Here is a 23680-nt window from a genome sequence, read left to right as displayed (position 1 = left end):
GTTTTCTCTTTTAACTGAATGTGCATTTCAAGTGTTTGTGTGTTTCACCATAGTTCAAGAGGATGCTGAACCGAGAGCTCAGCCAGCTGTCAGAAACCAGCCGTTCAGGGAACCAGGTGTCTGAGTTCATCTCTAGCACTTTCCTAGGTAAAACACTTTCACTTTGTATAATCCTCAAGTTGTACATGAACATATGTATTATAAAAATGATTTAATAGTGAAAGATCTATGAACAGCTTACATGTTTTCGACCTGTATTACTAGTTGCATGTGGTAAGTGTGAGATTATGACACATGAATGATATAATGTAATATATATAAGCAGGATGTTGAAATGAGATAATAGGAATAGAACATGACAGTATTATTAGTGCAACAACAAACTGGAGTGTTAATATTTTATCTGTCTTCCCCTCACAGAGAAGCAACATGACATGGACATCATGTCTCCCCCGGCCAAGGAAAAGGACAAGAAGAAGCGGCCCATGTCCCAGATCAGTGGCGTGAAGAAAGCCACCCATAGCCCCACCCTCGCCCCCTCCACCATCCCTCGCTTCGGAGTCAATGCCAGTCAGGAAGGACTCCTAGCAAGGGTATGAGGATGAGTTTAACTATATACATTTTTTTTAACTATATAATAATAACGTACAGCACATTATATATATATTATATTTATATATTGCTTATTGTCCGCTGGCAGGAGTTGGAGGACATAAACAGATGGGGTATTGACATCTTTAAGGTCTCAGAGTATTCTGGAAACCGCCCGCTAACAGTCACCATGTACACCATCTTCCAGGTAACACATCCCAACCTGCTGTACTTTCTCAGAGTACTTCATGTTTACCTTGACTTACCCGATGTTCTCCTGCTATTGTAGGAGCGTGAGCTGCTTAAGTCCTTTAAGATTCCAGTGGACACTTTTATAACTTTCATGATGACTTTAGAGGATCATTACCATTCGGACGTGGCCTACCACAACAACATCCATGCTGCAGATGTGGTCCAGTCCACACATGTCCTACTGTCCACACCTGCTCTGGAGGTAGACGATTGCTCTAATTCATCCAAGACAAACTTGATGATTATACAGTTAAAACAAACAGTTCTGTATATGATTTCTCATGTTGAACATCCGCATCCGTTCCTCCCTTCTTATTTTTTCCAAGGCTGTGTTTACTGATCTGGAGATCCTCGCCGCCCTGTTTGCCAGCAGCATCCACGATGTGGATCACCCTGGAGTTTCCAATCAGTTCCTCATCAACACAAGTGAGTTTGCATAGCTCCACAGGGATTATGTGGATGTCTGTGGATGCTTGATGTATTAAACTATGTGGATGAAGTGCTTGTATACATGTGTCTGTGTAGAATTGTGGTAAGCAGTGCTGTCTGTAAACGTTTTTATTTGCTTTGCTGCCTTCAGACTCAGAGCTGGCCTTGATGTACAATGACTCGTCAGTGCTGGAGAATCACCACCTGGCCGTTGGCTTTAAGCTGCTGCAGGAAGACAACTGTGACATCTTTCAGAACCTCAGCAAAAAGCAGAGACAGTCGCTGCGTAAAATGGTCATAGATATGGTAAGACACCTCAGTGGAGCTAAGTTGTAGTTGTGCCTCAGTCTGGGAATCATCTTAGTGATACATTAAAGTAACACTGTGGGGTTTTTTTTCTTTCTTCTCAAATCAATGTCTTAAACGCAATTGCTTAACCTACAGGTGCTGGCCACAGATATGTCTAAACACATGAACCTTCTGGCAGACTTGAAAACTATGGTAGAGACCAAGAAAGTCACCAGTCTAGGAGTTCTACTGCTGGACAACTACTCAGATCGCATACAGGTGAGAACAGTTTTGCCATTTATCCATTGTCAGAGCTGCACTGATCAATATTTGTATATTAAAAAACTGAAAAGTGTAATGTGAAAGGTGTCACTTGGCATGTAACATCTTTCAGCTCAGAATTTTGATTTTAGGGCTTTTAATCAGCTGCAAAAGTCCAATATTTTCAGCAAAAAAGTTACAACTAGATGGTGAACATTGCTGCTAAATATCCAAACAAAAACAGAACTAAGAGAAGAGTGAATACTGGACTGATCAGAAACACATATCCATATCGGTGCTAATGTTGCTCCACATCTGCTGTTTGTTTGAATAGGCACTTTTCACCACAACCTCTTCATAAGGTTTTCAGTTAATGCTGCTTATGCTGTTAATGCTGGTTCTTATGTTATATTATTAAGATTATTAAGGTATCAATACATTTCAGTTCAAGGTGGTATTTTAAAGGTGTTTTTTGTTGTACTGTATATACATAGATACACAAACAGATACAAACAGTTCTCTGTCATCATAGGTCCTTCAGAACATGGTCCACTGTGCAGACCTGAGCAACCCCACCAAGCCTCTTGAGCTGTACCGGCAGTGGACAGACCGCATCATGGTGGAGTTTTTCACTCAGGGGGACAGGGAGAGAGACAAAGGCATGGAGATCAGCCCCATGTGTGACAAACAAAATGCCTCGATCGAGAAGAACCAGGTACAGAATAGAAGTTGCAAATGATTATAAAGTGTAAAATTATAATGTAGAAAATTGTCCAAAAAAAGGGACTGAAGGAAGAAGAGAAATCGCTGTATAGATATATACCACTTGTCGACTCTCTGTTTCAGGTGGGTTTCATTGACTATATTGTTCATCCTCTGTGGGAGACATGGGCTGACCTTGTTCACCCAGATGCTCAGGAGATCCTGGACACACTGGAGGATAACAGAGAGTGGTATCAGAGCATGATCCCACACAGCCCCTCACCCAACCCAGAGGGCCAGGACGAGGGAGCCCTTGCCGGGGAAGCCTCATCGCTTGGTGGGAATGGTGGCTCCACTTCGGCTGACAAGTTCCAGTTCGAGCTGACTTTGGAAGAAGAAGGAGAGTCTGATACTGAAAGTCCACCTGAGGAAGAGGAAGGCTACAGTGGCAGCAGGGGGCCTGAACTTTCCAGAACTGATTCAGGCAGCAGTTTTGATCCGGTATCTGCCACGACTCACCTGCTCACCAGAAAGCTCACTACTGATTCAGGCAGGACATTCTCTTTAGACTCTGAGAAAGACATGGCCGAAGACAGAGAAATAGACCAGGAAAGTGTCTCTGGGGTACCGCGCTTCAGACTTGGCACATAGCACTAGTGAAAGGTTGTATTTCTTTTAGCCTTTTTTTGTTTATTTTTCTTGATTTTGGTGCCTCATCCTCTGTCACTCTCCTTCTCTCACTCCAACCAAACACCATCACCTCTGGTTTCCGTGGACAGGGTGAGAGCAAGCCTCGGGGTGGGGAGTATGGGGGTGCAGGTGGGTCTGAGGGGTGTTAAGAAAGTCTGCAGTTTTACACAGCAGTCACTTGCACTGGAGAGAGACAGACTGACTCACTGTTCCAGTAGAGGACGGGAAACCAAGTTTCTGACTAGTCCTTCATGTTCTGTGTCTTTCACTCAGACATACTGTGGATTACGTTCTACAGGGACTACAAGAAGTTTAAATGAAGCTTCCCTTTTACCAGCCAACCCAAGGTCTATGACAACAAATGACAGAACTGTCTTCCTCTTTTGGAGTATTTAGGAAGAAAAAGAGGAAGTGAATGAATGCTCGTGAAAACTCAGCAAAGTCTTGCAACACATTTTGCCAAACTTGCAATTTACAGGGACAGTGCTGTTTTTCCTGCCTTTTTAAGTTTTTCATCGGTTTGTTTATTCTGTTGTCTTCTGTTTAGTTCCATACACACTGAAACAGAACAGTAAATGAAGATACAGAAAAGTGAAACTTCAAAGCAGTGTATGTGAAAACAGGGCAGAAAGGAGCTGTGCATGATGTTATGCAGGAAATTTTAAATGTAGCAAACATTTTGAGTAAGTTTGTCATTATTATTGTATACGTAGCACTCCTTTCAGTTAATGCGCTTCATTTCATTGTGCTCAGCAAGCAGTTATTTTGGGAGAATATGATTATAATGAAGTAACTGGCAATACATATTATTTGGAGATTTTTACTTGATTCAGGCTCACTATTTCCATTTTTACAATGCTAAACTATGGTATTGTGACAGCAACAAAACTGAGCCAGTGTCAGCGTAGTGTTACACAGTCATAGAGTAAGAACGAATGCAGTATGGGCTGTGAACATGGTGCCTCCCAGTGTTGACAAGTGGAACTGAAGTTCTGACATTGGAGGCAAATGACTTGCAGGGTTTTGCATAGCCCTGTATGGAAAATACATTCAAAACGTATTTAACAGTAGGACTGCCCAAAATATCAGTTATGTTTCAGTTTTGTTGTTCTTTTGATTAATTTGGGTTTTTTAAGGTCTTTCAAGTAGCTAATGTTTTCGTTTGTATTTGGCACCCATTTTATCAGTTTGCCTTCAAGTTTAGCACTTTACAGTTTTGTTCATAGCTAGCCCTCATTGTGGTTTTTAAGGGCTTGAGCCAAAGCATGAACACGTTGGAGGCAGTTGTCAGTTGTCAACAGTTTGTCACTCACTGTTCAGCAACCAGCACAGACATTATGCAAAAACTTAAAGTTACAGTACAGCTACAAATGCATTAGACAGTCCACTCACATCCCTTATCATAACAGTAACTCAATAACATCTACTTCCATAAGTTAGTGTTGTGATAAGGGCAGTGTTTTACAAGGGTTGCAGAGAAGGATGTTGGCTTCATTGTAACTGTAAAAAATCTGGGAGCTTACAAAGAGACAGTTTCCTGTGCCAGAATTATTTTCATCTTTTTTTCTCTCTCATTGATCAATATTTTGCTCTTCACAGGGACATAGTCAATGACAAAACAAGTGCCAAGCAAGCATGACACAACCCGTACTGTAATTTCCATTTTGCCACTGGCTACTTTCCATCAGTGACTGATAAAGTTGGTTGATTGTAGCACTCCGTGTGCCAATCTGACCACAGTGTCTCTTTTCCTTTTTTCTAACTCCTCCTAAATTAGTAACTGAAACTGATATTGTCTTAAAACAGTGATGTGTTTTTTGTGTGTGAATGAATGACTGGGTTGACCTTTTTGATGTATTTGCTAAGAAAAAAAAAACCAAAGCACTTTGTATGGTACTTTTACAGTTCTGCACTTCCAGTACAGTTGAATATGTACAGTATAACGTGACTGTTTCACTGTTTTTCTTCTGGCAAATGGTCTGGTGGGTGAGTTGGATTGCATGGGCCACTACAGCTCTTAAAAGTTGGATGTTGGAGGGACTGATTTTTTTTTCTTTTCTTTTTATAATTGACTGTAAAAATGTGTTTTGCTGAAATGCATGACATTGGCTGCAGAATTCAAAGAATATGAAGAGTATATTAGCCTGTGGAGAAAGTTTATTTTAATACCATAGAACTGAGTAAATCATCTTTTCTTTTCACATGTGAACGAGCTTTTTTTTTTTTTGCTTTTTTGATGCCTTATTTTCAAATGTGGAATTTTTATTTTCTGGTCATAGATTGGTTAACTGACATGCTGGAGTAATACTTGTGCAATCCTTTCTGTAGCTATAAACACCAAACAGACCAACTCTCAAGGATGCCTTCAACGCTAAGGACTAACAACAACAGCTTAACCAGCACAACAAGATTCAGAGTCTGTCTCTCTGTGTCACCGATTGATTTTGTACATTTTCCTCACAGTGCTTCATGTACAGTTTATTTATTATATCTGTATTATCTGTCAGAAACATTGGATCAGTAGACTTTATCTTAGTCTGAGGTTTAGTACTTATGTGTAGCTCGATGTGTGAGAAAGTCAGACGCAGCAGATTTCAACTGTTTTTTTCCTTCTCGGTTCATTTCTTTATGTCTGCAGACAACATTATACATAAGCAAAAATACTCGCTTTAATGTTTTTCTTGGTATAAAATAGTTGCGTGACAAATTTACATCTGGGTTTTCTGAAACATCTCTCCTCTACTGTCTTCCTCCGTTTTCTCGTAACTGGTCAGATCACATTTTCATGAAGGATCTTCCAGTAGGCCAAGTGTACTGATCTGAGACTTTTTTGATTCATAGATAATAGTCATATGACCTCAAGCCATCCTAGATCAGCTGTTCTGTTCTGTTCTGTTCTGCTCTTAGAGAGTTTATGAATATGGATCATGAACTAAGACTCTGCAGCTCTGACAATCCAAACTCTGCTGTTTAACTGCAGGTGTGTTAGCACTCTTCAGCTAGAACTGTATGCCTTGCCAATAAAGGAAAAACTCTTTACTCTTTGATGTCTTTCTCTCTGCTTTCATGAGGAAACTGAATAATAACACATGAACAGAAAATAGAAAAGAAAAAAGCCTTTGTTTAAATAGGAGTATCCTATAATGCTGGTTAAATTCCAAAATCACATTATATTCACTAAGTGTAAAAAGATCGAGAAAATCACTTATCACTGAGAGCATCAGACCCAATTTGTATGAATGGATGTTAAGCTTATAAAAGATAACATATGCAAAATAAGCATTTCAAGCATTTCATTTTGAGCTTGACTACTTCATATTTCTCCACTACAATTCAAACTGAAATTTTTTACTTTTTAGTCCACTACAGATTTAGATTCTGCATAAACAACACACAACACATACAAAAAAGTAATGCACTGGTTCTAATTAAACTACCCAAAGAAATTTTTGATAGTTGCGATATTTGCTTACCACTGTTACATTTGTTGTTTATTTTTACTGATCATGCTGATAATACTACAATATGCATAATAATTACTAATAATACAGAATTAAAACCTCCATATTTACGGAATACTCAGGGGCGTGGTTCTGCAAGAAGGAGCAGACCCTCTTCTTTGATTGGTCAATAATCCTGCCAGTCGTCCTTACGCTCTGTTTGTACCCGCTTATCCCAGAGCTGTCAATCAAGAGGCGCACGAGCTACCGCAGGTGCAAAGCTGGTGACTGGGCTAGGCGCTGCTGTGAAGCCAAGGATAAAACACATATTTCATGGTAAACCTTACGCTCATTTGTCATTGCGGGGCCGTGTGAAGTCTAACAGGTAGAACAGCTAGCCTGTAGATTATTTGTCACTTGTCGTATCTTGGTTTTAGACTGTGAATTTAGTCGTAAATAAGGAAGAGTAACCTTCATTTGACATAGCTGGGATGCTTAGCTAGCTTCTGCTGCCACTTTTTAATACTAGTAACGGTCTGCTGTGTTAGCATTAAAGGTAGCGATGCTATCTCAATTGCATACTTTTTCAGAGGCCAAAACAGCATTTTTGTCTGCATTGCGTTCATCTCTTTAACAGTCGTTTGTTTTTTATTTTAGGTGGTAAGTAATGTATAATAAAACGCCTTGCGCTGTATTTTCCAGGGTTTTCTCCAGCTTACGTCAAACAGACTGTCAAAATCAGGCAGCTACATCTTCAGTAAGCTAACGTCAGTTAAGCTCTGCCATGGGTAGGGGATGTGGTATAGGCCGTTTAAATTGGGAGCATGTTGTTTTCAGAAATAGTTAGTGGACTTTACAGGCGTTGATAATTTCTCAGTTTTTCTCTATTTACTACAGGATAAATTTTGGCCAACCATATGGTCATTCATAATTGGCCAGCTAGCGTAGCGCTCCAGTGGAGGTTCCCTTCCCTCCTGGATGGGAGGGGATAGTCAGTTTAGCTGATGCTTAGCTTGCTAAGCTCTGGTACTTCCGTTCTCTTATCTTGTGTGGGGCGGAGGTGTGCATTCCTTGTCCGACCAGTATTATTGACATGAAGTCAAAACACTCAAGGCTGCGTGTGCGTATTGGCTGGTTGTATTGACACAGTCTCTTTGCGAACCGCTTGCCTCTTATTATTCACTGATAAATCTATGAGACAGTTTGGGAAACATATGGAGTGAAACCTGACCACATACAGCAAGCCATTCTGGCAGTATTTAACCCCATCCCATGTTAAATGATGTACATAAGGTTGTTTAATAACGGCGTATAATTTGAAATTGATTTTACTCTTGTCTTTGTAAGGATGATGAGTTGTATCTGTTTTCTGTGCACTGGTTTCATGAGATCCTGCACAGACATGCCTCATAAAGATATGTCCATCTACCTGGTTCACTGATGTCACTTGAGTTTGAAATATTCTGTCCAGTGCATTTGATATTTGACAGCTGCATATATGGTTCTGTCTTCAGGAAAGGATGTCACACTACTCACATTTGTTGTTTTTAGCACATCAGTGAAGCTCTGTAGTTTGTCATTTCCTGCTCTTTCCTCAGGCTTGTTTTACACATACGCATTTAACCTTTGAAACAGTACTATACTTGTAGCGTTATACTGTTTTAATACTTTAAGGACTTCATGTCACTTTGTCAGCGTGTGTTTTAAGATCTCTTCTGAGGTGTATAGATTACTCCATAGCCCAGGCAAATGATATGCGACTCTGTTGTGTCAACCTAAATTAGCCTCAGAGGATGTCTCTTACTGAAAATATACAATTTATTTGCACCAAACATGATATTTTTCAGGATACAGTCCAGCCCCTGTAAATAAGAACATATTGTTTCTTCAATCTAATTCTTTTTAACTGATTAATATGTGATTTCAATCCTAGATGGCGTCTGCAAATACCACATACGGACAGAAGGAGTCCACAGACCAGAACTTTGATTACATGTTTAAAATCCTCATCATCGGCAACAGCAGTGTAGGAAAGACTTCCTTCCTTTTCCGCTATGCTGATGACTCATTCACACCAGCCTTTGTCAGCACAGTGGGCATTGACTTCAAAGTGAAGACCATCTATAGGAACGACAAAAGGATAAAGCTACAGATTTGGGTGAGGAAGTGAACATATACATGCATGCAAACATATTCAGGTTCCCACGGTTCCCTGAGCAGTCTGAGGGGCAGGTAAGAGTGACAAGAAAAATGTGAAAGGTTGCTTTGGGGGAGCTAGTGAATCAGTTTCACCCCCAGGAGTGATTTTTGAACACCTGAGATGTTCTGAAAAGGAACTGCATTCAGCACTTCTGCTCTGAACGGTGCTGTTTATGGGCTTTTCCATTGGCAACTTTGATTGCACTGCATTCCCAGTTCAGCTGAGCTTGAATGCTCCCCCAAGCCCGCATACATAAGAGTCAGGCTCCACTGAAGAAGTAAGGGTGTAACATGTGGAAAAGCCATACAATTATTTATGCTACAACCCCAATTTACGCTGTGTAAACCCTAAGCTAAAACAATATTCAGCATTCCAAATCAGCACATATGTAAAAAGTGACAAACTTAATTGTGTTTTTTTTTTTTTTCGTAAATATGCACTCAGTCTTCATCACCTTTTCTTTTAACAACACATGCATTTTGGAACTGTCCACACCACCTGCAGATTGCTTTTAATAAGAGTGGCCATCTGTGGCTGATGAGCTCTCTATCATGTCTCTGTAATGATTACCAGCTGTTCAACTGGTCTCTCCAGTCCCCGCAATCACTTCATCTCCTGTGTAATGGCAATACCCTTGAAGTGTTCTTAATGTGAACCATAAAGCCAGACTGACCCAGGGAACAATTGCTTACTCCATGCAACACCAGAGGAATACCAAATGCCGAGTGTTAAACCTCTGCAGTCATCAGGAGGCACAGGAGGCATAAATTGTTTGCAGGTGCAGGGTGACAGTTATCTGCACAAAAAGACAAAAAATAATATACACTGTTGTGTTATTTCCTAAAGTTATTTAATCCTGAATGAACATCACACTGGTAAGACCAGCCACTCTCAAGGGCCCACTGGTTGACCTAAGAGTGCCATCTAGTGGGCTGCTTAGGCAGTGGTACTTCCAAATTTTTACATTAAAATTTCTTTTCAGTAATTTACAAAGTTTATTTTTATGTCTAAAAGAAAAGCAAATTAAACTGCATTATTTCAGTTACCAGTTACATTCATCATCATACTGATCCTGACATTTCATCCAGAGACAAACGTGCTTTGCCACAGTTAGTAAGCTAACGTTCCCTCAGATGTAGTGATGCAAAAAGTTTCTGAAAGTTTTTGCTGAGCCAGAAGCCCACAGTATGTAAAAGGTGGTAAAATCCTGCCAGAGCCAAGTTTATTTACGAAAGTGGACCTCAGAATTTTTTAACAATCACAAATGGACCTCGTTACCACATTTTGAGAATCCCTTGATTTAGACCACAAGCAGGAAGACCATTCTTGGATGGATGGAAACTTTGTCTTGCCAATGATACCATGTGTTTGTGGGGTTTTTATGTTGAAAACAGTGGTATTTGTGTTTATTGGTGTAGGACACTGCTGGCCAGGAGCGCTACAGGACGATCACCACAGCTTACTACAGGGGAGCCATGGGCTTCATCCTCATGTATGACATCACCAATGAGGAGTCCTTCAATGCTGTCCAGGACTGGTGAGGGACACCTTTAATGACATTCAGCTTATCTCTTTTTTGCGTACCTACTCAGTGTACCCCTCAGCTGAATTTCTTAGCTCTGGGATTTATTGGCCAACACACACAGCTGATGGTGCAACCGCACAAGCAATCAAGACAATCAGACAGGTTTCAAACAAGTTCTTGGTTTAATCCAGTTATCTAGCACTAAACATTTTCAAGTGCAAAGACAGATTAAGTCAGTGAAGATTTAAATTGTCATTATAGCCAAAATGAATGTGAACAAGACACATCCAAAATGCAGATGAAGCCTGCGTGTCCGTTTTGTTGGGATACTGTGCCACCTTCATCTGCTGCTAAGAAATAAAAGATGTAGATGAGAATCAGTCAGTCGATATAGCTGAACGCCCTGTACTGTATCTGCTAACAGGTCAACCCAGATCAAGACATACTCATGGGACAATGCCCAGGTCCTCTTGGTGGGGAACAAGTGTGATATGGAAGATGAACGAGTGGTGGCTTCAGAGAGGGGCCGGCAACTGTCAGATCAACTTGGTAAGTCCACTGGTCAGAGTTAAAGCTACATGTCATGTATCTGTTGTTTTTCCAGTATTGGTGTTTATCTTCATCTTCATGCTGAAGGTCATCATAATTAGACTTTCTGGTTTGCCATGCTACATAATTTTACCTTTTTTGAAGCTGATGCTGCATGATTCGTAACTTTAAATCAAAGGCAGCTGTGCAAGTGAGTCATGCTAACATGAATGTGAAGTAGCTTTGTGTGTCAGGTCTGATAAGCAGCACTTTGGTCTTCATAAGGCAGCTTGCAGAGGACACAAAAAGGCAGGTAGCTACTTTTTTGAACAAGCCAGGGCTCATTTTTTGCTGTTCCTGTTGTGGTCACCCTGAGGCATAGTATCATTTCTAATTTGATTGTAATCAGTTTCCAATCACCTATGAAGGAGGTGAGGCATGATCTGAAAAGATATACCGAGTTGTTTTCAGTACTGAAGAACACATTTCTTTTCTAAATATTTACACATGTCTGGTATTGCGAGAAAATGACTGAGGTTCGAGGTGCCTGTCCAACCGTAGCCTTGATGTGTCCTGACATGATGAGATAAATGGATTAACAGGATGACCTTCACACTGGAATAATAAGTGTAACAACAGCCTTTCTCTGCCTCTGTCACCCTCCGCCTCCAGGTTTCGAGTACTTTGAAGCGAGCGCTAAAGATAACATTAATGTGAAGCAGACCTTTGAGCGGCTGGTGGACATCATCTGTGAGAGGATGTCAGAGAGTCTGGAAAACAACGACCCAACTATCACCGGAGCAAAACAGGGGCCGCAGCTCAACGAGCAGCCTCAGAGGTCCCATCAGGATTGTGCTTGCTAAACATGGCCACACAAACACACTGTCCGCCGTCCCCTCTTTCAGTTTTTCTCAGTTGGTCTCGCTTCATTTCTCATATGCACATGTACACAAACACCTGTTATACACAAACACTGCCATAATGAAACACACAACACTGGCTGCTTAGATTCTCCACCACTCTCGCTACACCAAGAGCTCCGTCCACATGAGCTGGCTCCCAGTAATACAGAGATTATGTAAGAATATTAAGTTAATCAGAGAGGCGAAGAACATTTAACAGAGGAACAGTCCCAAGTTGTCTTTATTTTTCACTTACACTTGTACACTTACACACGTGTACAAATACAAACACTATATACTGTATGTATGTATGTAAAGGGACAGTTCACCCCAAAATCAAAAAATACATATTTTTCCTCTTGCCTGTGGTGCAATTTTGCATCTAAATTATTTTGGTGTGAGTTACAGAGATTTGGAGATAGCAGCTGTACAGATGTCTGCCTTCTCTCAAATATAATGGAACTAGATGACACTGTGATTGTTTAAAGCACCAGAAAAACATCTTTGAAAAAATTCAAAAACAGCATTGTCTGTTTCCAGAAATTATGACCCAGTTACTCAAAATAATCCATACACCTTGTTGTGAGCAGTTTCATGTAGGAGCTGTTTTCTCTCCACTGAACCACACTGTATCACAGTGCAAAAGGAAATGTCCCATCTGCTCATGGACAACATGCTAGCTAGCTAAGGTTACAGCTCAGTGGTGAGTTTTTTTTTTGTTTACATTCTGCCCTGAAACAGGCACCATCCATCAGTAGGTACACATTTCTTTCTAGGTGGTGAAAGGGTATAGTTTGGCAGAAAATAAAAAGGTCCTAGGTGAAATTGCATACAACAAGATCTGTGGATTATCTTGAATAACTTTGTCAAGATTTCTGGAAAAAGATGCTACTGTGGAATTTTTCACATGTATTTTTTGGCACTTTGAGCAACACAAGCAAAGTACCATCTAGTGCCATTATATTTGAAAAATAGCTGATAACTCTAAGACTCTGAATCTTCTGCCAAAACACTCTAAATGGATAAGTATCACTACAGGTGTGTGTGTGTATATATATATACACACACATATATAGACATACATACATACACACATGCAAAATATATATAAAAAACTATATATATATATATATACATACTCCAAAAGGCCGTGAAGGAAGAACATTTGAGGGATCCTCCAACCTCAGATCCCTCCCTCTCAGCAATAACACCTCAAACCTAATGGATATCAGTTGAGCTGTTTTAGTCCCAGTTTGTTGCTGTGGATAGAGTTGCTGCTGTTTGTTTGTTTGTTTGTTTTTTGGGTGTGGGGGTGGTGTATGCCTTTGAGTTGGTTGGGTGTGGTTTTGAGCATGTGAGCTCACTGGACCTTCCCAGTTGTTTCAGTTTCTACAGAAGTTTTAGTTTCTACCCAGAATCATTTGAAAGTTTGTTTTATTTTGGAATTTAGGAATGAAGAAAAGCAAAAGTCACACGTATCATTTTGCTAGTTATTGTATTGTTGTTATTCATTTTGGTCCCTTTCCAGATTTTTATCAAAGATTTCGGCATTGGCAGTTGCTTGGTTGATCGAGTGGAAGGAACTGTGTAGCCTCTAGGTGTTGCTGTTGTTTTTTTTTTGGTTTTTACTCTTGTTTTTATTTTTAAGACTCAGACTTCAGAATAAGGGTAATGTAGTTAGTTGTTTGAAAGTCTATATATATATATATATATATATATATATATATATATAATTAATATATTACACATTAAGGATGGTTTAAGACATTGGATTCCTGCCTATGCATTAGTTTGAGGTGCATGTTGCTGATGTTTTTAATTGATTCTGGTTGACTGGGTGGTTATTTGTATGAGTCACTGTCTGAAAAGCCATCTGTCCTATACTTACAGTACTTTACCAAATGGGGGCAACAGTTTCACGTGTCCCTTTCTCGTTGTATCAACTTTCATTCACTTCATACAGTGTGAAACGTGCACTCGCAGTAAAGACATTTAGTGGTTTTAGCGTGAGCACCGGCATACCACAGATGTCCATCAACTTCCAGACAGTCTCATGGTAGATGATATTTTCATCTTTTATTTTGTGGGGGGGACATGATGTTTTTAAGCATGTGAAATGTCAAGTTGTGATTTTTTTATTTCTCTCTCTCATGCTAGGCTTAGGGATTTGTCTGCTTGTCGTGATTACAGTACAAAACTTTCTGTATGTCATGCATTCACAGATGAACTGATGCATGTGGAAATATTTTCAACATCCAAGTTATTTCAAAATGTAACTTATTTATTTTGTATTACTTCTAACTTTATTTTTGAGATAATGTTCTTCCTTAATTATGCATCGCAGTCTGCACTCTACATTTCAAAGAGATGTCCAAAAGTATTCAATTGCTTAAACTGTCCCAGCTTTGAAATTAAAAAGCGTTTGTGTTTACAGTGAATAGAAAGCTTAAGATGCTTCCTCGAGAGGAAAGTTAAACATTCCAGTGTAAGAATCTCTTATCATGTGCAAGCAGCTTTGCTGGGAAGTTTGTTTGTCTTTTGATATCAGTTATGTAACTTTTAAGACTCCGTAGTGTACAAGCAGACTGTTCTCACAGAGCAATAGCAGATCTTTCTCTCCATGCCCAAATATCAGCAACGTACAACCCTGCTGCAGGTTCGTAGTACACGTGCTGTACGTGGTTGCGTGACTGTACAGTTTGCGTAAAGGCAGTCTTACCAACTGCTCTTTCCAAAGACGTCTCAACAATAAATTTAGAGTTATTGACTTTTGTTAGACAAGCCTGTCTGCTCGTGTTTTCCTTTTCTTTGCAGTAGCTTTGAAAAGGGAATATGTTTGGGAAGTAAACTGAATATGCTGAACACTTCATTAAAATAGTGACTCTTACTGCGTTGGCTCACTTTGAACTTGTTTGTTGATTTTTATTACTGTATTTATTTGTGTTTTGCTACAGCTGTAAACTTTGCTTTTGACCTAGGAACACACATGGTCTCTGTTCACCTCTCCTGCCGCTGTCGTCAACAAACCTTTGTAAATAGGAAATTTCTGCCCGTCGGGTATTAGTTGTGTGAATTGTGCTGTAATTCTGTAATGCCGATTTGCTAAAACGAGGAACCAATAAACAAAAACTAAAAGCTGTCATTTTGTGATGACTGAACATTTACTGCCTAAGGTCAATGATTTACAAGAAGTGCACATGTGATGTTTCGGAAATGGTTTAGAGCAGGTTTTATTGTGCCCAGCAGAGGGCATAATACTACAATAATGTCTTGTTTTTTACCCTCAGAGTTGTTTGACCATCTATGGTTTGGTTCAGCTTCTCTACTGCACTTAATAGAACACCCGCATTGTCCACTGTATGAGAGGAAATAAATTTAAAGGTATGAATTTCTATATTTTTTCTCACAAGCGATAACCGTGATGAAGCAAGCAGAGCCTAGTAAGAAACAGAACACACGAGGAGTTAGTAATGTAGTGAATTTAATACATGTCAGGTAGAGACTTGAAAGCCCATTACTCATGGATACATAGTTTCTCAGCACGTACGCATACATTCATGGAAGTGGTGACTGAAGAACTACAAAGCAGCCACCACAATGAAAAATACAATGGTTACTGTACACAAAAGCAACAAGACATGCAGTGTTCAGTTTTGCAAAAAGAAAAATTACATAAAAGAACAACAAGAAGTAAGACCATATGTAAAATAAGAAATGTTTCAGTAAATAAAATATATATTTGTCATTAAGTGCTTGTAAACAAGTAAGGCATTATAATACACGAAGGGTGACAGCACTTGGTGACACCCTGGTGTTTGGTTGCACTCCTGTTGAGATTGTCCAGCTTACACACACAGATACACGCTATCCTCCACCAGTCCACCGGATAGCAGTTTGCTACATGGCTTCCCAGAAAAGTAGGGCGACAAAAGAAGTCAGTTTGCTGCACAACACTGCCACATTTTAGTGAAGAGCAGAAGAGGCTGCAGCCCTCACCTGCTCCAGCTGTTTAACCTGTCATTGTCCAGCTCTCATCGAGGCCTGTTCATCTCTACACAGTTCAGAGCAGAGGGCAGATGTTTTGTTTCTCAGTTTACAGGGTTTATCTGGACGGTGCATTTGCAGTGGCCTCGTGTCAAGTCTCGGATAAGGACTTTAGGTTGAGAAAGGCAAATGTTCCTCATAATACAGCCCTGTATTCTCAAAGCATGTTGAGAGCAGTAAAAACACCCAGAAAGAGCACCATTGCTGGGATTTAGTAGGCCTGGACCTGGTTTGGCAAAAGCTGGCATCCACTGCTGACGTGGTTCATCACCTTCTGCTTCAACTGAGCCACTTGCTCCCTGAGGACGCTGGCCGTGGATGCCAGCTCGGTATTCTGCGTTTTCAGACTCTTGACCTTGTCCTCCAGCCGAGATATCCTTTCCAGTTTTCTTTTGCGGCATTTGGAGGCTGCTATCCTGTTCCGCAGTTTTTTCCTCTCCGCTTTGATGCGCTCCTGGTTGTCCATATCAATTGGAGACAGAGGGGGGCTGTCCCCAAAGCTCTGCATGTCTGGTACCGTCTGAGGTTCGTCCTTCACCAAACCTGCAGACTGGAGACGCGACAAAGCCGCCGCGGCGGCCGCCTGCTGTTGCGCGCTGCCCAGATGAGACGGAGGCGGCGGGAACGGGATGGTGTCCGTGGAGTAGTTGATGGTGGTGGCTCCGAGCGGACTGGCCGCATAGCCGTTTAAAGTAGTGTACACAGGAAGGTCTGGTGTCTGGAGCGCGGAGGACCCGACCGCGTTGGACGATCCGAGGAGCTCCAGTCTATCCACAGAAACGCACCCTGCTTCGCTCAGCTGGTTCTGCTTGTGAAGATCCTCCAGAGCCTTGACGAAACCTTCCGCGAACTCCTGCTCGTCACTGGCTGACTTCGGGTAGAGGAACTGAGAGGTCGGGTTGCTGGTGGTGACCAGACCGTTCGACTGGATAATAAGGCGCTCCAGGTCCGGAGAGGTTAGTTTCATGAGTGCCAAGTCTGGAGAGTTGAGAAGTCCGTCTGTGTCTCGGAGCGGGTTTGTTTTGAGCTCGGAGTTCTGGTCGTCCAAGTTCAGATTGATTTCCTTCTTCATCATCGTGCTCTGGGAATAGATGCTGGGAACCCTCGGAGTGCTCACGACGGTGCCTGGGTAGAGGGTTGTTTCCATTCTACACCCTCACATGAGGGAGTGTTGAGCGTTACGCATTAACGATTGTTGAACAGTCACATCCAAGCATGAGGAAATCAGCTGATTCTTGTTTCTCTGTGTTTCTGTTCCCCTATCTCTCTCTCTCTCTCTCGCTCTCTCTTGTATCAGTCACTCTATCAGACGACTACCTGAGCTCCTGTGCCTGAGGGGCTCTGCTGTGTCTCTCCTGCGCTCGGTTGATATTGTCTTTTCTCGATGGCACGACTGCTATGCGCAGCGCCAGACCTCGCTCGCTTTCTAGCCCTAAAAATTCCATTATGTCACTCCAGAGCGCGGAGATTGGCCCAAAATGACGTTGGTTTCCGGTTCAATTTGAATAAGGGGCCGAACCGGTCTTTATTGCCATGGAGACATTAAGTAAACTACAAACAGTGCAATGCATTGTGGTTTGATGTCATAGCATAAAAAAGCACAGAGTCGCCAACAGAGAGTGGAGACTGGGCGGGGAAGGTGTAAGAGGCGAAGTCCAAGGAAAGGAAGAACAGCAGGCCTAACAGAAAGTATTCCTTCAACTCAGGCTTAAGCTGATTGAAAAGACTTCAAGAATGAAGGAACAGTCAACCTTAGATAATCCAAGATTTGATTTTACACGGGGATAATTTAATATTGCAATTCTAGAACTGGAATAGAATGGAATAGACACTGTGTTCAACTTCAATCCTAAATGAAATTTAACTCCAAATTCATCTGTAGGGATCTAAATTAAGCACCAGTGGCTACATTAGAGCCTCACAAGACCAAGAGAAAGATTTCAGTGATGAGGTGTTGCAGTGTTTCAAAATGTCTTGAAAGCGCTTCTGGAGAAACTGAGAGTACACTAGAAAAAGGAAGGAAATAGTGACAGGAGATTGATGAAACCATGTGTTTTCTGCTGAAAATAGTCTGTGGAAAGGTTAACATCAGTGACCACAGACATGTTTTCATGGTTTAAGATTTATACTATAGTCTGTGAATGACAGATGCACTTCAGTCCAAGAAGTATTTTAAATGTCTCATAGAATGAAACAGAACAACATAGAATGGTGTAGAATAAAGAATAAAGTGTATAAGGCACTGAGTGTGACTGTATGGTGGAAAAACTACAGAAGAATATTGTTGTTTGGCCCAGACAAAGTGAGGACGTCAGCAGACTGTCTGCATCAGCACCACGGAGCAGAGAGGGCATCATTAGTTTCCATGGCAACAGTGACATAGCAAGTGACGCAGATGAGAGAGAGAGAGAGAGAGAGAGAAAGGTGAATGAGTTGAGGGAGAAGAAGAAGCTGTTAGTGACTGCAGTGCAGGTTGTGTAGGTGGTGTAGGTGGTGGGAGGAGGTGTTATGGTGTGCGTGGCTCAGAAGCAGAAATCATTGTTGATTCTGTAACCATAGAGGCGCTAGCTTGAATGAGAGAAAGAAAAAAAAGAAAATCTCCACCCTATGGAGAGCATATTATCTTCACTATGCCAGCCTGGAGCCACATAGGGTGCAGTGTCCAGAATGTGTGAGTCATTTCGCAACCCAAGGGTGTGGGCCGCAGCGTGCACTGAGAATTAAACAAAAAAGATCTGTTCCTGTAAGGCGATGTTAGATGAGCTCTGTGCTCATGACAACAAACTGGGAAAAAAAGGTTTGTCCTCTAAACTCAGGTAATGGAGTGTGTCAGAGGTTGTGTAAGCTCTCAGTTTCTCCTCCCTCAGCCAGAGAAGAGAAATCTCTTGGGAGAGGCTAACCAGGCAAGCATGTTCAGCAACACCCTGTGCTGCACTCGTGCTTTTACAGCGCATGCATTCACACCAGGGAGTTTGCCCAGTAAAACCACTGAGCAGTTCCAGTGGAGCAGCTGGTTGTAGGTTACATGTTCATCACCTGTCTAAACAGTTCTCAGTGATGGAGGCAATGTTGTTTTTTATTCATGTTAGCTGTGCTCACTCGTAAGAAAGCTGTCCCAGCCTTTGTTCTGTGAATGCAGTGCAGATGTTTGGTTTTCATTTTCGGCACACACGTGGCTTGAATTACATTCTCTTGCATTAAAACAGTTGGATTAGAAGGATCAGGCTTTCATTCTCTCCCATTCTTTCCGAGACCCTTTCATGATGAAAGGCTGGGGAGGCAAATTCATAAGTCCTCTTATGTCGATTATTTTCTCACTTCTTGGCGTAGATTCAAATGCTTTTTCACAAGGTGAAGTGCTGTGGAGGGATGCATGCCCGTACAGCAGATGGCAGTATGATCCATACAGACTTAATGTGTCATTTCCTTTCAGCTCTGAGCCAGAAGAAGACTGCAGCAGGCTATGGCGTAGACTGTCCTGGGATTCTTGTTTGAGATCCTACATTTACAGGATCCCTGTCCTATAAATCTATGAAGATTCCTGTCATGACAACCGATGATAATGGCCAGTAAGAAGAAAGTAATAGTAACAGGTGAGAAGGTTTAACTGGTCAGAGGGATGTAAAGAGACAAATGTTTCTTAAATGATACCGGTAACAGCACTGTAGTGCACTGTAGTGCTGTTACAGCCCATAGAGTTTTCTGCTTGTGCTCGAGCTGCACAGCTGATCTAGTTAAAATGATTTCATGGTTAATATGCATCGGCAGTGCTTTCAAACATAGTCGTCTGCAGTAAGCATTGCCGTCAAAAGAGAATGGTTTTGGAAACAAAGCTGTGCATCAGAAGGAGGAGACTGAATGACATTAAATTTCATCTCTCATTTTGTGACACGAAACTGAAATTGTAAGACTGTGAGGAGGACACCTTTATGTGTCTCTGCTGAGTATCATGTGCTACTACAATCAATGTTTAACTTGATGCAACCTTTAGACTTTGAATTAAGAGTCCTTTTTCATGGCTTCTCTCTGCGACGAAGCATCGCTGATTACTCTTACATTATCTCTGCTGGACTTTGTTGCATTACTGCAGTGAAGAATCCTGTCTTTTCTTTGCAGGTTTTGAACCTTTTGGAGAGCATGCAGTGAACTCCAGCTGGGTGGCAGTACAGGTAATCATTAATCAGGATATTGGCGTCAGTTAAGGAATTGTGTACCTAAACATGACATTTAAATCAGACTGTCCATTACATAATTTGAACTGTAAGTGTATTTATGCATTATCCATTTAAATAGAGTTTTTCCTCACTTTATTGATTAATGAGTCGTCATTTCAGTTCGTTGTCTGTTGTTGGCCTTTAAATATCTGTGCTCACAGGAACTGGAGCGATTAGGCCTGGGTGACATGGTAGACCTTCATGTGTGTGAGGTGCCTGTTGAATACCAGGCAGTTCAAAGCCTACTGCCATCTCTGTGGAAAGAACACCAGCCACAGGTATTCAGGACAATATAAAACGCTGTACATGAAAATACATATCTCCATAATGCTGTACATCAAATGTTGCTGCATCCCATCAATCAGTCCGGACTAACTCCTGCCAACTCTTTTGTCTTTTGGGGTCCTGTGGGCAGTTAGTGGTCCATGTTGGTGTTTCTGGGTTAGCCACCACTGTTACTCTGGAGCAGTGTGGCCACAACAAAGGTTACAAACGCCTGGACAACTGCAACTTCTGCCCTGCTTCTCAGTGTTGCCTGGAGAACGGCCCTGACTGCATACACTCGGTGATGGACATGGACACAGTCTGCAAAAGGGTTAATGACTCTGGCCTCGGGGTCACTCTGTCTGTATCTAAGGATGCTGGAAGGTAAGTGATGTTATGTACAAAATGTTATGTAGAAAAAATCACACATGCACACACTCTGTAAGAAAATTTATAAACATCATTGACAGTGGCTGTGTTTACATTAACAGCAGTTTTTAACCATTATATTAATTGATCTCTTTGCACATCTAATGTTTTTTTTGCACTTGTCTCGTGCTGTTTGTGCATGTTTTCACACATGTACTCAACATAGTCCTGTTTGCTTCTGTGTAGTGTCAATGCGGCTCCGTGGTTTTGGAGAAAGTCTGTACTAGCTGCAGTCTAGAGGTTGCATTGTGATTAAAAATAATGATTAAACATGGTGATTAAAATTGTCTCACAACTTAACTCGTTTTGAAATAACAGCCAGGGGCACTCACTGCTTTGCAAAGTCTCACTACCTTGTTTTCTTTTGTCTGTTTGATAAAGTATAAATATGATAATTGAAACTTTACACAACCTAACATCCATCCTTTTGCTCCCTGGCAGGTATCTATGTGACTACACCTACTACACCTCTCTGCACCTTGGGCAGGGTCGCTCTGCTTTCATCCATGTGCCTCCACTTGGAAAACCCTACAGCAGCCAGGACCTGGGCAGAGCCCTTCAGGCTGCCATACAGGAGATGCTGAAACTGCTGGAACTGCATCACAAACACAATGAGCACTGTGATCACCAGCATCAACACGAGCACTAATGACCAAGTTTTCACTAACGGTAGCTGATTATGATTTATGATTATGATAGTTGCGTAGCTCAAAAGATTAGAAAAACCTGAAAAACTTATAGAGGTAGTGATGACTCAAACTTCAAAAATTGCCTAAAAAATTAACTTTAACTAAAGAGTTTTCATCTAATTTTATTATATAACTTAAATGAAAGGGTTCACATTTAATGCAATTTTTTCTATCATGTTGAGTCAATCTGAATAAATGGATTCATTTAGTCAGAGCAAATTACATTTTTGCAAACTTCTACACATACATAATGTGTTTATTATTCAAGTATTATGTATAAAAATAATGCATTTCAAATGAGTAATTTTGTCTCCTTGAACAAATCACACTCAACTAATTTAAACTCACTGATTCAGCTTCAGAGGAAAAGCTCTTTACATTGAACAAGGGTTAGGAAATTTTATATGTAATTAAAATACTTAAATTCTGTTTTTTTGTTTTCTATTTTTGAGTGAAGATGGTCAAGCATTACAAATTAATGCCATGAATTTTACATTTGATGTCAACAATGTGAACTCATGTCTTGCAATCGGTGCTTTTGACTGTAGTAACAGTTGTATCTTAAAAATATTGAGGGCATCACTTCATTATAGACCTGGTCAGGGTTTCTGCATGTGTGGGTGTGAATCTGTGTGCAGGCTTAGTGGTTATCATGTCTCTTCAACCCTTCTCCATATGACTGTGAATATAGCTGTCAACTCAACTCATACTAATGTTGAATCTTGTCAATAAGGGGGTTTAATATCAGCAGTACTAACAGGCGTTTGCTGTAACCACATGTTATATCTGGGGATACACAGTGGGAATTATTTTTATTATTATTTTGAAGGCCACATCCTTCCCCTGCTTCCTGAAAGTCTGTCCTCTTAGTATTTCATTCTCCTAACTCCTCTCAGTATGATTTGGTTCTTGTCTTGGAATTATGATATCATTCCTTTCTGTTGCTTGTATTTGCACCAGAGAAATGTGATGGGAACACGATCAAATTTTAGAATAATTTGTTTATCTCAGGGAATATATTGCACATGCAATCAGTATTAAGTTATGTGATGAAATGAATGCGTCTGTCATGTGTGTAGTGCAACTGTGAAAGTCAAAGCTGGCTGAAAGTTGTGTGTAATTAAAACACTTAACACAGACTTGTTTTTTTTATTTCTTCCCAGTCTTCTTATCTTAAATATGCATGCAGATGTTATATTGACTCAACGTGTTCCACAGAGAACCACACCCAGGTAATAGTCTTACATGCTAGCTTTTATCCTGTTAAAGCATTTTGTCACCTACGATCACAAGGTGACATCAGGTGCCTTAAGACCCAAAGGATAACATGCCGGTATTGCAAGTTGTATCTGAATTCGGTAATTTGTGTTTCTTAGGTCAAGGCCTGACAGATGAATAAAGATTTGTTTGCGGCCATAGTTGAGATATAAATCAAGGCTGAGCCATATTATGAGATACTGAGAATTTTTCTGCAGTGAGGTCTAAAAACATAACCTACGTCTAAACTTCTAAGGAAACCACTCACTGCAGTGTTCCAATGAATTCTTTCATTTCGTTTCGTTTCTTTACATTCAGTTCATTCCTTTGGGGAAGAGTGAGTTGCAGTCATGCCGGGTTTAGTACATAGTGGTCCAACAGACCTGCTGAACTTGTTCTGACTTGACAGAGTGAAAGGATCCTGATTTTACTAAAACATTTAAATGGTATTAAAATCTGCTTGACTCAAGAACAATACTTATCTAATCTCTAAAGGTAGAAAACTGGTCCTAACTGGTCCCAAACACTCATACTGATGTATATTTGTTCCTGCTATTTAGTACAGAAGTAAAAACATTTTATCACCTAAGTTAACCTAGGAAAGTACTAGGATTTAGGAGAGTCTCAATGCTATCCTAACCTGTTGAACTCTGAGCAGAGAGGAAATGAGGCCAATGTTCCAGCAGGGGACATAAATTTCAACTTTTAAATTTAAATAGAAATATTCCTCAAAGTTACTGAATGACTTTAAGTATCAGCTAAATCATCAAAAATGATCTAAAAACTAGCATCTTGCTATGTAGCATGTGTATGCAGGCTGTATTATGCCCATACAGCCCGTTAAAGGTGCACATATGCTGATTTATCCCATTTAGTCTGTGGGTGTGTAATGGATTATCTTGCATGTACTATAATGTGTATTGATGATATGTATATATTTATATATATTTTTTTATATATTGCCATGGACAGAAA

General features: G+C 40.7%; 4 protein-coding genes across 10 annotated transcripts in view; 3 read left to right on the top strand and 1 right to left on the bottom strand.

The window, feature by feature from the left end:
• pde4ca (phosphodiesterase 4C, cAMP-specific a) overlaps positions 1-6260 on the top strand; it is a 49921-nt gene extending 43661 nt beyond the window's left edge. For all 6 annotated transcript variants that reach the window (XM_046407892.1, XM_046407891.1, XM_046407890.1 and 3 more), the window contains 9 exons: positions 54-147; positions 421-593; positions 701-799; positions 881-1045; positions 1170-1269; positions 1424-1578; positions 1717-1839; positions 2354-2536; positions 2668-6260. In XM_046407892.1, the coding sequence (XP_046263848.1) occupies positions 54-147; positions 421-593; positions 701-799; positions 881-1045; positions 1170-1269; positions 1424-1578; positions 1717-1839; positions 2354-2536; positions 2668-3174 (1599 nt within the window). In that variant the 3' untranslated portion in view covers positions 3175-6260. The remainder of the gene's footprint in view (positions 1-53; positions 148-420; positions 594-700; positions 800-880; positions 1046-1169; positions 1270-1423; positions 1579-1716; positions 1840-2353; positions 2537-2667) is intronic.
• Positions 6261-6852: 592 nt separating this feature from the next.
• LOC124069309 (ras-related protein Rab-3A-like) lies at positions 6853-14950 on the top strand. Of its 2 annotated transcripts, none has more exons than XM_046408358.1 (5): positions 6853-6989; positions 8587-8811; positions 10272-10390; positions 10803-10927; positions 11579-14950. In XM_046408358.1, the coding sequence occupies exons 1-5, from the start codon at positions 6987-6989 to the stop codon at positions 11767-11769; spliced, it is 663 nt and encodes a 220-aa protein (XP_046264314.1). In that variant the 5' UTR covers positions 6853-6986; the 3' UTR covers positions 11770-14950. The 2 variants fall into 2 exon arrangements, with proteins under 2 accessions (XP_046264314.1, XP_046264315.1); XM_046408359.1 differs by having other exon boundaries at positions 6905-7038.
• Positions 14951-15272: 322 nt separating this feature from the next.
• Positions 15273-17281, bottom strand: LOC124069308 (transcription factor jun-D-like). The gene has a single exon (XM_046408357.1). The coding sequence runs from the start codon at positions 16997-16999 to the stop codon at positions 16064-16066; it is 936 nt and encodes a 311-aa protein (XP_046264313.1). The 5' UTR covers positions 17000-17281; the 3' UTR covers positions 15273-16063.
• Positions 17282-19270: 1989 nt separating this feature from the next.
• On the top strand, positions 19271-22587 carry LOC124069310 (pyroglutamyl-peptidase 1-like). The gene is made up of 5 exons (XM_046408360.1): positions 19271-19445; positions 19969-20021; positions 20228-20344; positions 20482-20714; positions 21201-22587. The coding sequence occupies exons 1-5, from the start codon at positions 19409-19411 to the stop codon at positions 21406-21408; spliced, it is 648 nt and encodes a 215-aa protein (XP_046264316.1). The 5' UTR covers positions 19271-19408; the 3' UTR covers positions 21409-22587.
• The last annotated feature ends 1093 nt before the right edge of the window (positions 22588-23680 follow it).

The sequence above is a fragment of the Scatophagus argus genome, chromosome 13 (assembly GCF_020382885.2).
Source record: "Scatophagus argus isolate fScaArg1 chromosome 13, fScaArg1.pri, whole genome shotgun sequence".
Classification (NCBI taxonomy): domain Eukaryota; kingdom Metazoa; phylum Chordata; class Actinopteri; family Scatophagidae; genus Scatophagus; species Scatophagus argus.
The sequence above is the reverse complement of the archived record's forward strand: the minus strand, read 5'-3'. Positions and strand labels throughout refer to the sequence as shown.

Coding starts and splice junctions, on each gene's coding strand:
- LOC124069310 (XM_046408360.1), top strand. CDS start 19,409: ATGATAATGGCCAGTAAGAAGAAAGTAATAGTAACAG. Junction 19,446..19,968: donor GAAGAAAGTAATAGTAACAG/GTGAGAAGGTTT, acceptor TTTTCTTTGCAG/GTTTTGAACCTTTTGGAGAG. Junction 20,345..20,481: donor GGAAAGAACACCAGCCACAG/GTATTCAGGACA, acceptor TCCTGTGGGCAG/TTAGTGGTCCATGTTGGTGT.
- LOC124069309 (XM_046408358.1), top strand. Junction 8,812..10,271: donor GGATAAAGCTACAGATTTGG/GTGAGGAAGTGA, acceptor TTATTGGTGTAG/GACACTGCTGGCCAGGAGCG. Junction 10,928..11,578: donor GCAACTGTCAGATCAACTTG/GTAAGTCCACTG, acceptor CTCCGCCTCCAG/GTTTCGAGTACTTTGAAGCG.
- LOC124069308 (XM_046408357.1), bottom strand. CDS start 16,999: ATGGAAACAACCCTCTACCCAGGCACCGTCGTGAGCACTCCGAGGGTT.